General features: G+C 42.7%; 1 protein-coding gene across 2 annotated transcripts; it reads left to right on the top strand.

Moving 5' to 3' along the window:
* The first annotated feature begins 2,509 nt into the window (after positions 1-2,509).
* Positions 2,510-12,517, top strand: LOC112542475 (uncharacterized). Of its 2 annotated transcripts, none has more exons than XM_025175471.2 (5): positions 2,510-2,593; positions 4,817-5,206; positions 6,600-6,683; positions 8,685-8,806; positions 10,262-12,517. In XM_025175471.2, the coding sequence occupies exons 1-5, from the start codon at positions 2,560-2,562 to the stop codon at positions 10,289-10,291; spliced, it is 660 nt and encodes a 219-aa protein (XP_025031239.1). In that variant the 5' UTR covers positions 2,510-2,559; the 3' UTR covers positions 10,292-12,517. The 2 variants fall into 2 exon arrangements, with proteins under 2 accessions (XP_025031239.1, XP_025031237.1); XM_025175469.2 differs by having other exon boundaries at positions 8,682-8,806.
* Positions 12,518-12,564: the final 47 nt, after the last annotated feature.

Genomic DNA, 12,564 nt, shown 5'->3' with positions numbered 1-12,564 from the left:
TTGCTTATGAGGTTGTGGACTAGAATCTTAGAGAACATGAGCCCTCATCAGCTCCAACAGGTTATCTCCTCCACCAGGAGCATTTTCTCACTCCCTTGTAGGAGAACTCCTTACATGAATTGTGATGAGAAGGGTCACTCACTCCCATCTCCTTAGAGCTGGGCTTTTGGGCCCTCTAATCACTGAATCATAGAACTGAATGAGATCCTGAGTCCAAATCTCTGCTCGGTGCAGGAATGCAAACTAAGGTATCTCTGACAGATGTTGATCCAGCTGCTGCTCATCCTCGGAAGTTCTCTCCGAGTCTTTTTTATTTTCCCCTTTTCCTTCCAGTCTCTTCTTAACACAGAAAAAAACCTCTCTGACTTTCCCTGTAGAAGCTTCAGCTATTTTTTTTAGTCTAAACAATTTTGGTTTGAAGGCAACTTAGGAATCCGTAAAATAGAAACTAGGAAGTGCCTCGACCAGAAAAGGGGAAGAAAAGCCTCTCCCAAAACAATCTTGTGACTTCAGTCCCTTGTTATCAAGTGCACAGATCTACAGATAAGTGGTTAGGGTCACTTTGCAAAGATTTCAGTGAAGGGGGGGGTTGTCTTTGCAGCCTCGCTAGAAAGACACCATTAGCTCAAAGCGGGAGGGACACGTACGCAGGAAACCTTGAGGGTATTCAGGGAAGGGTCTACAGTTAAACTGGTTCAACCTGCCTTGTGTACCTTGAGGGTCTCCAGGAAAAGGTCTACAGCTAAACCGGTTCAAACTGCTATTCAAACTGCTTTGTCCCTGTAAACTATAAAAACTCAGCTTGCATTTCCGGTGGGGTGGCAAAACCCTGGCATAGTTGCTGCCTATGCGTTGGGCTATTGACCACCCAGCTTCCTTTACTCGGCCGAATAAAAAGCTGTTTCTTTTTCAGAGCCTCCTCCTGAATTCTTGGCATTGGATTTCTCTGGGATTCAGGGTTGCAGACCTTACACCAGGATATTATCTTATTTATCACTGTTTTGTTTTTCTTGTTCCCATTTTCAGGCCAAGCTAACTGCGGTGTGAACTCCTGAATGCTTAACAATTCAGGCAAGGTTTTGAAAATATATATTTTGAAGGTTTACAGCAGATCAGAATAGCACAAAACCAGGCCTTCATTAGCCACCACTTTCTCCCTTCTCCCCCCAGCGCCTCCAGGCACTTACTAGAACCTCTGGTCCAGCTTTTAAAAGGGGGGAGAGAACGATGGATACACTCAAACCCCGATGTTCTCTGCAAAGGGCCAGCTGGTTAGCCTGTGGAGTGGAAGCTAGGGGGATGTGACAAGATGACACACCTAAACCTACTTTTCTCTTCCTTTCAAGGAACAACTTTATGCTAAATGGAGAAGAAAGGAACCTGATGGGTTTAGTTTCTCCTTCCAGGGGCCAGGATCTAAAATAGCAATGCAGAAGTCCACTATACAGTGTAGTCTGCGGAGGGCAGGAGGAGTTTGGCTGCTGCTATATAGAACAGTGTTTAATTTTTGTTAAAAACTGTATCAAGGCTATAGATTTGTAACTTGGGTATGCTTTCAAAAGAAGGCCTTTGGAAGCCCATCCACCTCAATTTTCAGTTTCTCAGTAGAAGCTAATTACACTCGGGGGGGCCCACAATGGGGGTCAAAGGTGTCAAGATGGCAGCCATAACTATACAGGTAAAGCCCCTCCCCTTTTTATGTGCATCACAATGCATGCAAAAGGGGTGGGGCTTCAGTTGCACGGTTGTGTCTTCCTTCTTGACTTTTTTGACTTCCTGCAGATATCCCTGATTTACAGTGAACAGATTACTTCATGGATTGGAATAGTTCATATCTATATCTCTGTTTAATTCTTACTGGCTGAGTTCATACAACTTGTATAACTGTTAAACTGAATTAGCCCCTTTTCTGATATAGCACAATATCCTGAATCATAAATTCACCAGGTGGGCGTAAGTTTGCCCAATATGTTAAGCCACAAAAGTGCTTTGGATTCAAATTACAAGCTTGCTTTCCCTGATTATTCCATGGCTTGATTTGTCATTTAGCACCATGGATTCCAGAATCATCCAGACTTGGTAACCTCAGCAAAAGCGGAAAACTGGAGCCAGTTCTTAAAAACTTTATTCCTGGGAAGGTGTCTCACTTTATGCCCTACCCAAAATCCAAATGAGAATGGGCACCTCCTCATTCAAGAACAAGACCTGCTGTGGAAAGTCTTTCACTACATATTCCAGAGCTCAGATAGCAGGGGAGTGAAGGTGGGGATCCCAGGAAGGGATTTGGAAGGATGGTGTGAGTGTTGGTGACAAATATTTCCCCCTCCTTTCTCCCCTGGCTACAGCATATTGTGCAAAGGTCTTTAACCGTTGTTATATTTAAGTCAAGCTGGCAAAATTTGGCTGGAGCCAGGAGGATGTAGGACGGAAGTCTTGGCTCCATCACTCTTCCTCAAAGTAGAGCAGATGAGGGTGAAAGTGAAATGTGCTGATAAAGGGAGAGTGAAAGGCAAGGGACAAAGTGCTCCAAAGGCAGAGGAGAACAAAGTCTTGGCTGTGATGCCAAAACCATGGCTGGTCCTGATGCTGGTGGGTGAGTAAAAGGTGGGGGCAGAGGCTGCTTTGCTAAGTAGAAAAGAGACAGAAAACCTTTTCTTGGAATGGGACCTTCAGGTTACCCATGTTCTACAGAGCATAGAATGGCAGCGGTGGGGATGGTGCAATACTTGGCAGCATCAAAACAGAAGGCAGGGGAGTTTGGTTTAACTTCGTATTTCATTTCAAAGCTTTCAAAGGGGGGCTCCCAACTTGCACCAACCCACCTAAAATATTATAGTCCAAACCTTTTACCTTTGCTTGTTGGATCCATTGGTTGAAAGACCATGCAACCTGGGTTTCTTCAAGGTGTACTATTCCAGATGGACAGGTGGTAGCTACTCTTAGAGCTATTCACTAGACCTCTCCCTCTTTCTTGTCTTTGATCATTCATTCATTCATGTAATTTATCTACCCCTTACTCCTCATGGACTTAGAAGGCTGCATGTTGGTGAGAGTAATGGAATTGCAGAGTGTTTAATTCCTTCTCTTCATAGTGTTTTCTTGATCAAAATTACTCCCCTTCAAATGTATTAGCCTGTTGGGTTAGGAGGCTGAGAATTTGCATCTGTACCTTTTTACTTTACTTTACTTTACTTTACTTTACTTTACTTTACTTTACTTTACTTTACTTTACTTTACTTTACTTTACTTTACTTTAATTTTAATTTTAATTTTAATTTTAATTTTAATTTTAATTTTAATTTTAATTTTAATTTTAATTTTAATTTTACTTTTACTTTTACTTTTACTTTTACTTTTACTTTACTTATGTAGTATGATAATTTCAAGAAAAAAGGTAAGGGAATAAAGCTAATACATTTAAAATAAATAAAATATACTGAGGAAAGAAAAATATAAAGCAATATATATGGTGAATAGCCAACAAATTGCAATACCAACAGATTGAAAATATCATATGGCTAATATATTTTAATACATCATTAAGAACTTAGAGAGTACTGCAAGACATTTCATACCCAAGTTCTAGTCAAGAGATGTCTCTATTGAATTGTAAAAATATTTGGTTAACACAATTGAAATCAGTAAGAGGAAATGGAAAAAAATGCATTGTAAACAATACATTAAAAGAATAGGGTAAATAATGTGTAGACTATATATCTGATTAAAATATAACATCTAGAACCCTAATCTGGGATGTAACACAATTCCATGTATAGAATTGTAGTCCAGAAATTATTTCCAAAAAAGATTAAAATATACGTCATATTTACTTTTTTGACATGACATTATCCTAGATATTGAAGGATATTCCCATAGTTTAATTAACCATTCTTCCATAGAGGAGATCAGAGTTGTTGTTGTTTTTTAATGTAAAGTGTATAAAATCCTTGCAGCAATTATTATGTACAATGCCAGTTCAGTATATTCTGAAGGAATGTGTGGTTTGGTGAAGTTTGAAAATCGTATAGACCATAATAATGAACATTTGCTGTATACAAACAGCATCATGTTTATTTAAATTGTCCCCATTAAGCCTGAGCAACAGGGATGGTCTCCAGAATTCAACTCACAAAAGGGTTGATTTTGTTGGGCAAGTTTTATAGCCCTCCAACCTTCCTCTCCACCACCCTCCAGAGTTGCTTAGTTTAGGCACCAGTAAGAGAAGGTTACATATTCATGAGATTTAAGTGTCTAGCAGGCACTGGGCATCTAGCTAAGATGGAGGAGGGGAATAATGATCTACTTGGGGTTAAAGCAGAAATTTTGTTATCTCATACCTTGCAAGAGTAAATAGGAAGAGCTTGCTTGTCTAAACAGCCTCTCTTCCAGGTGTTATTTAAAAAATACTGGTCAATCCCAGGACACCCTTGGCTTGATTTAGGTTGCAATGAGGACTTAATATAGTCTCAAGATGGAAAGTTCGGCACTACCCCCTATGGACGAATGGTTGGTGAAATTGACAGATCTTGCTGAGATGGACAAACTAACTTCTTTGATAAGAGAAAAGACATTATCTACATTTATTGGTAACTGGAAGCCTCTTATGAACTTGTGATTCATGTTTTTGATGATTAGACCGGATAGATCGGCATTTCTCAACATCAGCAACTTTAAGATGTGTGGACTTCAACTCCCAGAATTCCAATCCATACTGGATTGGAAGTCCACGCATCTTAAAGTTGCTGATGTTGAGAAACACTGTTCTAGGGGCTGGATTAGACCTCACTGCTAATCCCTTCCTCTCTTTTTCTCCCAGGCCCTGCTGCAGCTCTCATGCTGTCTACGCCCCTGGCCCCGATTTCTGTCTTCCGTGGAAAGACAGCCTTGCTCTCAGCCTCATTCAATTTCTCTTCTTCGGTGCCCAACTACTTCCAAATCCGATGGCGTTTCATCACCGGCCCATGGCTGGTGCTGATTGTGAAAGCTGATAACTGCGGTGGAGACCATGGTACCTATCACTGGTGGGATGCCTGTGAGATCACGGTTGAGAAAGCAGAGAGATACAGGCATCGGGCAGAATGGTCTTCTGAAGATGCTTCGCTGATATTACAGGATGTCAGAGTTGAAGATTCAGGGGTTTACAGCATCAAGTTGCTGGCTTTGGGTGTAAGACTGTCAGCCAACATCAACCTAACAGTGATCAATGGTAAGAGAATGAAGGTAGATCTGCACATGGGGGGAAGGGCACCTCTGGGGAGGTCAAGAAAGGTAAGATGTCAGCTGAAACCATACAATTGTGCCTTGCATCAGAAAGGAATTGGGCTTCAGTTCTGCTGTTCTGGTGGCCATCTTGACTTCTTTAACTTCCCCATGGCCACCCTTGATGGGAAAACCCTTTATTTATCCAAGTTAAATTTTATTTATTTGTTTGGCCTTATTGCTTTATCTTGTTCCATGGATTGGAACCTGCCAGCAGACCCTCTGGACAAATAAATTTTAAATAACATTAAAATAATATTTGGATCTCCTGTGGCTATTAACACATTAAAAGCAGATGAAGGGGTGTGGCCATGCTTAATCCTTTCCCCACAGGATTGAAGACTTCGTGTCCACCCAAAGCTACTGTTTTCTATGTACAGCAACACTTCACACCTAAGTCATGGTGGCAGAATCTGCCATCCTGCATCTGTTGGACTACAATGCCCATATTTCCAGGTTGCTTTTTGACAGGGGGTTGGGAAAGGGATGGAAGCTTACTCATGGCAATTTGTGAAGAGGGGTGAAGTCACTGGATCTCTGCATGAGATTGATGTTGTTCATTCCCTGTTACTCCATATACGCTTGGGAGAAATTCTGCTCCCACCATGGGGCCACTCAGGAACTTCTTGGGGTGGGGGGAGAAAGGTAAGAGAGCAGCTGCAGAGCACAACTGAAGCCCTCTCCTTTTTAGGTGTATTGCATGTGAGATACACATAAGTCAGGCTTTGATGGTTGTGGTGTCATTTTGACTTTCTTGAACATCTTCCCCTCCATGCTGTTGGGCCATAGATCTCCCACCCCTGCTCTACATTTCCCATGATGGAGCAAACAGCTGCTTTGGGAGAGGGCTTTTTTTTTTTTAAATCAGGAAAATGATTAAAAAACACAGTGCAGGTTTAAGCCAGAAGAAGTTCAAAGCAAGCCCATCTTGTAATCGTCAGTAGGAACAACCTTGAGAGACAGGAGGAAGAGCTGCAGCCTAGACAACGGTCAGAGAAAAGATGAAGCCCACACCTCTTAAAGATGCCTTTTGATACAGAGAGAGAGAGAGATAAGGTAAATCAGCATTTCTCAATTTCTGCAACTTTAAGATGTGTGGACCATCTTTTCTCTGAGAAGTTGTCTCAGAAGAGACCCTCCCTAGTTTTCTGGAAGGTTAAAATAAAGGACAGGAGAAGGGCTTTCAGACTTTCAAGACTCTGTTACTGTAACCTTGCAATAAAGATAGTGTTAGTCCTCGTGGTTTTGGTTCCTTGTCTGGACTACCTCGAAGGGCTGACGCATATGCCTAATAGTCTGCATTAAAAAAAGCAATGTCTTTTTAAAAACAATCTTAACAGAAACCAGCAGTGTCCAGTCCAACGCTGCAGCCTTTGGTGATCGGAGAAGAGGAACCTCTCCCAACGAAACTGCCAACACAGCAGGTTTGTATGGGAGAGGGAAATAAGTAGAGAAGAAAACCAGGAATAAATGGAATATGGAAGGAAAAAAAAGATGTGAGACTGGAAGAGGGAACTCAATCAGGTTTTTAGACATCATCCCTACCCATCAAATTGTTTCCTTCAAATGGAGGAGGGATCATCTGGTGTCCTGCTTTCCATCTCTGTTCTGCTATTGCTATGTAATATAAAAGCTGGAATAACCAAAGCCCCCCCCCCCCTTTGGGACTGTCCATGCTCATTACACCCCATATTGCTTCCAGTAGCTCTGAACATTTCTGTGCCTTTTGATACAGATAGAAAGAGAGAGAGAAAGATAATGTAAATCAGTGATTCTCAACTTCAGCAACTTTAAGATGTGTGGACTTCAACTCCCAGAATTCCCCAGCCAGCATAGCTGGCTGGGGAATTCTGGGAGTTGAAGTCCACACATCTTAAAGTTGCTGAGGTTGAGAACCACTGATGTAAATTGTTGCCTGATATTTATGGTTTTCTCCCTCCCTGCTTTTGCTTTCATTTTCTCCCATTTTTGCCAGTTAGCTGTTTTGATCTTTGCTGATGTTTAATGAGGAAACATCAAGCAAATTTCTTGCTAGCTGGACAGAATGGCGGGTGGGCTTGCTCTGATGCGGATATAAAGATTGACTGGAAGTGGGTCAGATGCAACTTGAACGGGCAATTACGCTTAGTCATTTTCAGTCTTTCTGAGCCGAAAGCTCTGACGTTTTACTCACTGGGAGTTCCACCAAGGGCGCAATCCAAGGGCAGAAAAGGCCAACTTTCAACTTCCTCAAAAAAACACTTTCTGAAAAATGTTGTGTTGTTTTACCTCAGAAGAACAAGCTTCCGACTTCTTTGGATCTTTATATGCAAAAAGGGTCAGGATTTCTGTACTTCTAATAGTGGAGTAAGGGAGGGAATTTCAATAGGAATAGTTTTCCATGCCAACCACGCCGAGGGAAATTCCCTCTGCTGCCTAAACTATTATAAAGGTGTGGCAGAGGGCCCTCTTTTTCAATTTCTCCCTAATAGCAATTCACGTTATCTTAAAAGTTTCTTTTATCATTTGGTTAGGTTCATATATCAGACTGAGCTAAAATGTAGCTTACTTCGTTTTATCGTAGCAAAACGTGGGAACCTAACCATTGTGGCTCCCAAACCATGGTGCATGGCTTAGCTTGCTGTACAGAACCAGCCACTCCAGAAACCATGGTTTGTGAACCCTTATGATTCTCTTGTTTCCACCAGGAAGTGGTAGCCTAACCTTAACTAGAATATGGAAGCACAACCTGCTGCCCTCCAGATGTTGCCCAGTCACAACTCCCAGCAGCCCCTGCCAGCCTGGCCAGTTGCAAGGAATCCTGGGAAATAGTATCATTCAGCCAAATCTGAACAGCCTCACATGGGAGTGTCCTCACTGACATTCCATTTTTACAGGATGTTAAATCTCTCTTCTGGCCTGGAGTGGGCATGACGCAATGTTAGATATTTTACCGAGTTCTCCAGCAAGGACTAAAATAGCTAGAGGACAATATTATTAAGTTGTGCACTACATCTTTGTGAACATGAGAACTCTGGTGTGTCGAAAGCTCGGTCATTGTATTTCTTGACCAGACTGGACTCCAACATTTGTTGATTGGAGAATAAGACCTATTGGCACAGTCCTTCTCCATCCAAACTTTGACGCACAGGATGTCATTTCAGCATCAGATAGCTTTGCCTGCTTCTGCTTAAATGTCTCCAGCAAAGCTGATCCAGTCACCTCTTGAGGCAGTCAGTTCCATTCTTCTCACTGCAGGAAGTTTCTCCTCATCTTTCACTAAACTTGGCTTCCTTGCAGTTCCCAGCTGCTGGTTGTTGGCCAGCCCTGCAGCTTGGGACACTCCTCATGGAAGGCTTCCACGACTTCTTTCTCCTGCTTCTTTTGCCTCCTGATTGCTGAGAAAATCACGGTGGTGATCATGTCAAACATCTCCTCTGCAGCAGACGTGGCAGCTCCTGTCTCTTTGGTGAAGGCAGCCCTTGGCAGAGACTATACGGTGCCCAATATCATCCAGCTGAGCTTAGCTGGCCTGATCCTCTGTCTCCTTGGATTGATCATAGCAGAGGTAAATGACTTTGCTCTGTGTTGCTCCTCCAGCCCTTCACCATGTTGCTTATCCCCTTTGCTGAATGGCAAGCTAAAGATGACCTTGAGATGCTGTTTCCTTGGGGTGGGGGAAGAGAATAGTTTAGGGCAGTGTTGTCCAAACTTGGCCACTTTAAGATGAGTGGACTTCTGCTGGCTGGGGAATTCTGGGAGTTGAAGTCCACTCATCTTAAAGTGGCCAAGTTTGGACAACACTGGTTTAGGGTCAGGGTTTTCAACATTTGCAGGATCTACTCAAAGGGACCTATTTAAAAGATGCAGATTGAACCGATCTTAGATTTCCTTCCTGCGTGATGCCCAGGCAAAGCTTAACTCACTCTGCAACTGAATCTCAGTCCTTCAAGGCTGCTGGCTTAAACATACACAATTACAGCTGGACTCTTGAAATTTGGTCTCTCCATCCTTCAGTCACACTAGATTTGTGGGGGTTCTAGATTTCACCCGTTTAGATTATTGTACTTCCCTAGCGATTGGGAGATTTGCTATAGCTCATTGCAATGGGAGCTACTGAAGTCCACAACTCAACAATAGAGGATATGCTTTTCCATTTTGTCAAATCCCATGTAGCTGGCAAGACCAAGGAAACAAGAATGACATGGATTTCAGTAAGGCTATCTGGGGTAAGCACAGAATCTTGGAAAACTGTAACAAAAATTTCCCTGCTTCGTTGATCCAGAGTCTCTTTGAAATGCTTTTACCCACCTCTCTAAGCAACTGGAGGGACATCCACGAAGGGGTCAAAAGAGGCAAGATGGTGGTTGTAATCATGCAGTTGCGACTGCCATCTTGACTTTTTGACCCCACTCCTATGGACACGCCTAAGAAAGGGAATTGTCTTAAAGATATGATGATTTGTTTGTACTCTGTTTTAATCAATGGAACCACAAAGGAAATAGATTCAAATTTGGGTTTTGCTCTGTCCTGCCCTATGCATTTTGGGGAGGGGAATCCCCCAACATATTAGTTAAAAGCCAGCATGTGGCCCTTGGTCCAAGAGATCATCGTCTCCTGGACAGAATGCAGAGGCAGCGTCTGTGACGTCCTCATGCAGCTTCAAAGCAGTCAAATTGGTGCTGATGGATCACAACCATAATATTTTGGGGTTTGCCTGCCATCCGGCATCTGTAGGCAGACAACCTTCTGTTGCAGCTTGGCAAGGATCTAAATGGGAGTGTGATCTGATTTACTCTACCTTTCAACTAGGCTGGAGGAAAAGGGCTGCATCAATAGCCAAGGTAAGGTTCTGTGGAAGATCTGCAAAGTTCTGCTGATCTTTATCCGACGGAGTCAGCATTGATATAATATACTTACATAAAGATGCAAGTATATAAACACACAAGATCGTGCTTCAGATGTGTGATCCTTCCACTTGCCAGGGGTTGAAGAAAGTCAGGGATTGCTCTTCTTTTTACAGAATGTTGCTTCCTCTTACTGCACACAATGAGAGACAATGGAATTCCCCTCTCCCCCATGCTGAGCAACGTTTCCTGACTTGTGAAAATGCCAGTCAGGTGATCTGGACAAACAGCATTGTACAATTTGCTGATCTTCTTCAGTCCTTCTTTGCTACGGGGCACATCCTTGCCTTCTCAGCCACTAAAGTATTTGTATGGGATAGATGGATTTATGCAACAGGGGCAAACCCATTTCTCTAGGAGGAAGGATCCTTGAACTCAACACCCCAAAGTCTACAGTTGCATTGCATGGTCCTTGCTATACATCTCCTGGAATGGGACTGTAAGCCCACGGCTCACTAGAACATACACATGAATCATTTTTGGCATTAACAGCATTTGCATGTGCTTGGAAGATTGCAATCTTCCAAGGATGGAGAAGGATGGACCAGGAAGTTGGAAATATATCTGAGGACAAGGTTGGTCCAATTCAGGATTCCAGAACTAGCAATCCTGAAAAAATCTACAATGGTTTATTTTTTTTTCTTGAACTCCCCTGAAGACGACTTCAAAGCTTTTCTAGCAGCTGATATCCCTGGTGAGCATCTCTGGAGGCCTATCACTTCATGTCTCCTGAGAATCATTGCTGATCTTTTAATCAGCTGCTGTAAAGCAGGCATGCCCAGACATGCTCATGCCTTCAATGTCCACACACGCCCAGCCAAGGAAACTAACCCACAAATGCTTGACTTGCAATAAAGAGTTTGGGTATAAGGTGCTACAGGATTTGTTGCATTTACACAGAGGGCTAAGCCATGGGTTACTTAACCATGGTTGATGGCATAAACTACAACTGGCTGGATTTACATAATGCACCAAGCAAGCCAGATCATGTCTGACTGATAAAAGCCAAATCAGTGTTTAGGGCCGGGTCCCAGAACATGCTAAGCCTGAGGTGTGCAGTTTTGGGAGGCTGAATCCTGCAACTGGCCTTTGAATGAGGTATGGGGGCCTCACTCCCAAAACTCTTGGTGGTCACTGGAGATGACACTCAAGATCTTGAGATGCGGGCAAATGAAGCTCTGGGGTCCAAGTTTATCCATTCTGGTCTAAGCTAGAAAATTTGCCTGGTTTTAACTCAGAATCAAGTTTCAGGTTAGTGCTTTTCAGGTGTGGTTTATTTAGTGAATCATGATTAAGCAACCTGTGGTTAACTGAGATGTGTGAGCCTGTTTATTATCTTAACTTACTTTTTCCATTGTTTAAACCCATGATCATAGGATTTTAATTTTCTGCATCCTGTCCTTCTCCAACCCCAATGAAAGAGTCCAGTACTGATTTATTTTAACCATAGTTTGTTGAACAAGCTATAATGCCCTGATTCCTACCAAACAAATCACATTATGGCCTAATGCGCTACAAGAACCTATAATTGAACCGGCTATTATTTTTTTATTCTAATCAAAAGTTTTTCAGCCCATTGCAGAACCTTGGCCTCCCTCTTCCAATGTCTATTTTTAATTTTATTCTTCAGTAGCGCACCCCCTGCTTCAGATTGCCCCTTTCCTTCAGGAATTTCTTTAAAATTGCAATTATGGATGCCACAAAATGGGAAATTTGCTTTGAACCCACAACAAGAACATGGTTGGTCAAAAGTTCAGGTTTTTGACATCCACCAAACAAAATCTAGGGCTTTTTGGCAGTGTTGGGTCTGGACTAAAACACATCCAGAGAGGTCTTGTGGGGAGAGATGTGCCTCCTCCTCTCTCACTTCCTAACAGAACAGGGAACAAGTTGCTCATTCCTGACTGCAGTCAGCTTTACACAAAGTTCTCTGAAAGTGTTTCCCATTGGAAAACAGATGAAGAATTGCACTCTTGTCCAAATTCCTGTGCAACAGTGTGAACAGTGTAACCTAGTTGTCAAATGGTATGGGCAGTTATGGCAGGCCAAGAGACAAGGCCAGGTTGCAGGTCTCTCTCTCAGTGGCTGCTGGTTGTTAGAAGCCAAAGACAGGGAAGAGTAACTTCAGTGCCATATTCTGTAGTCACATCTTCCTGCAGTTCAGAGGGGTCCAAAAAGTCAAGATGGCGGCTGTAATGGAGTGATCAAAGCACCACTGTTTTTTATGTGCATCGCACCCATGAACAATAGGCAGAGATTTGATCGCACCATCGTAGTTGGCATCTTGAATTTTCTGAACTACACCCTGTGGACGTTCCTGCTGCAGCGCAAGGCTCTTAGTTCAACTGACAAAAAATAAATAAATAAATACCTGGCGAGACTCGCTTCCTAAATTTTTCTGTCACTTTGGTCACGCTAT

This window comes from Python bivittatus, unplaced genomic scaffold (assembly GCF_059951505.1).
Source record: "Python bivittatus isolate LINGU-HERP-01145 unplaced genomic scaffold, Pbiv_v1 ctg000080_np1212, whole genome shotgun sequence".
In the NCBI taxonomy this organism is placed as follows: domain Eukaryota; kingdom Metazoa; phylum Chordata; class Lepidosauria; order Squamata; family Pythonidae; genus Python; species Python bivittatus.
The sequence above is the reverse complement of the archived record's forward strand: the minus strand, read 5'-3'. Positions and strand labels throughout refer to the sequence as shown.

Bases quoted from the DNA above. Each gene is read 5' to 3' on its own strand.
- LOC112542475 (XM_025175469.2), top strand. From the start codon at position 2,560: ATGCCAAAACCATGGCTGGTCCTGATGCTGGTGG. The intron at 6,684-8,681 runs GTTTGTATGGGA...TCTCCTCTGCAG, and splicing joins CGAAACTGCCAACACAGCAG to CAGACGTGGCAGCTCCTGTC. The intron at 8,807-10,261 runs GTAAATGACTTT...TTCTTTTTACAG, and splicing joins TTGGATTGATCATAGCAGAG to AATGTTGCTTCCTCTTACTG.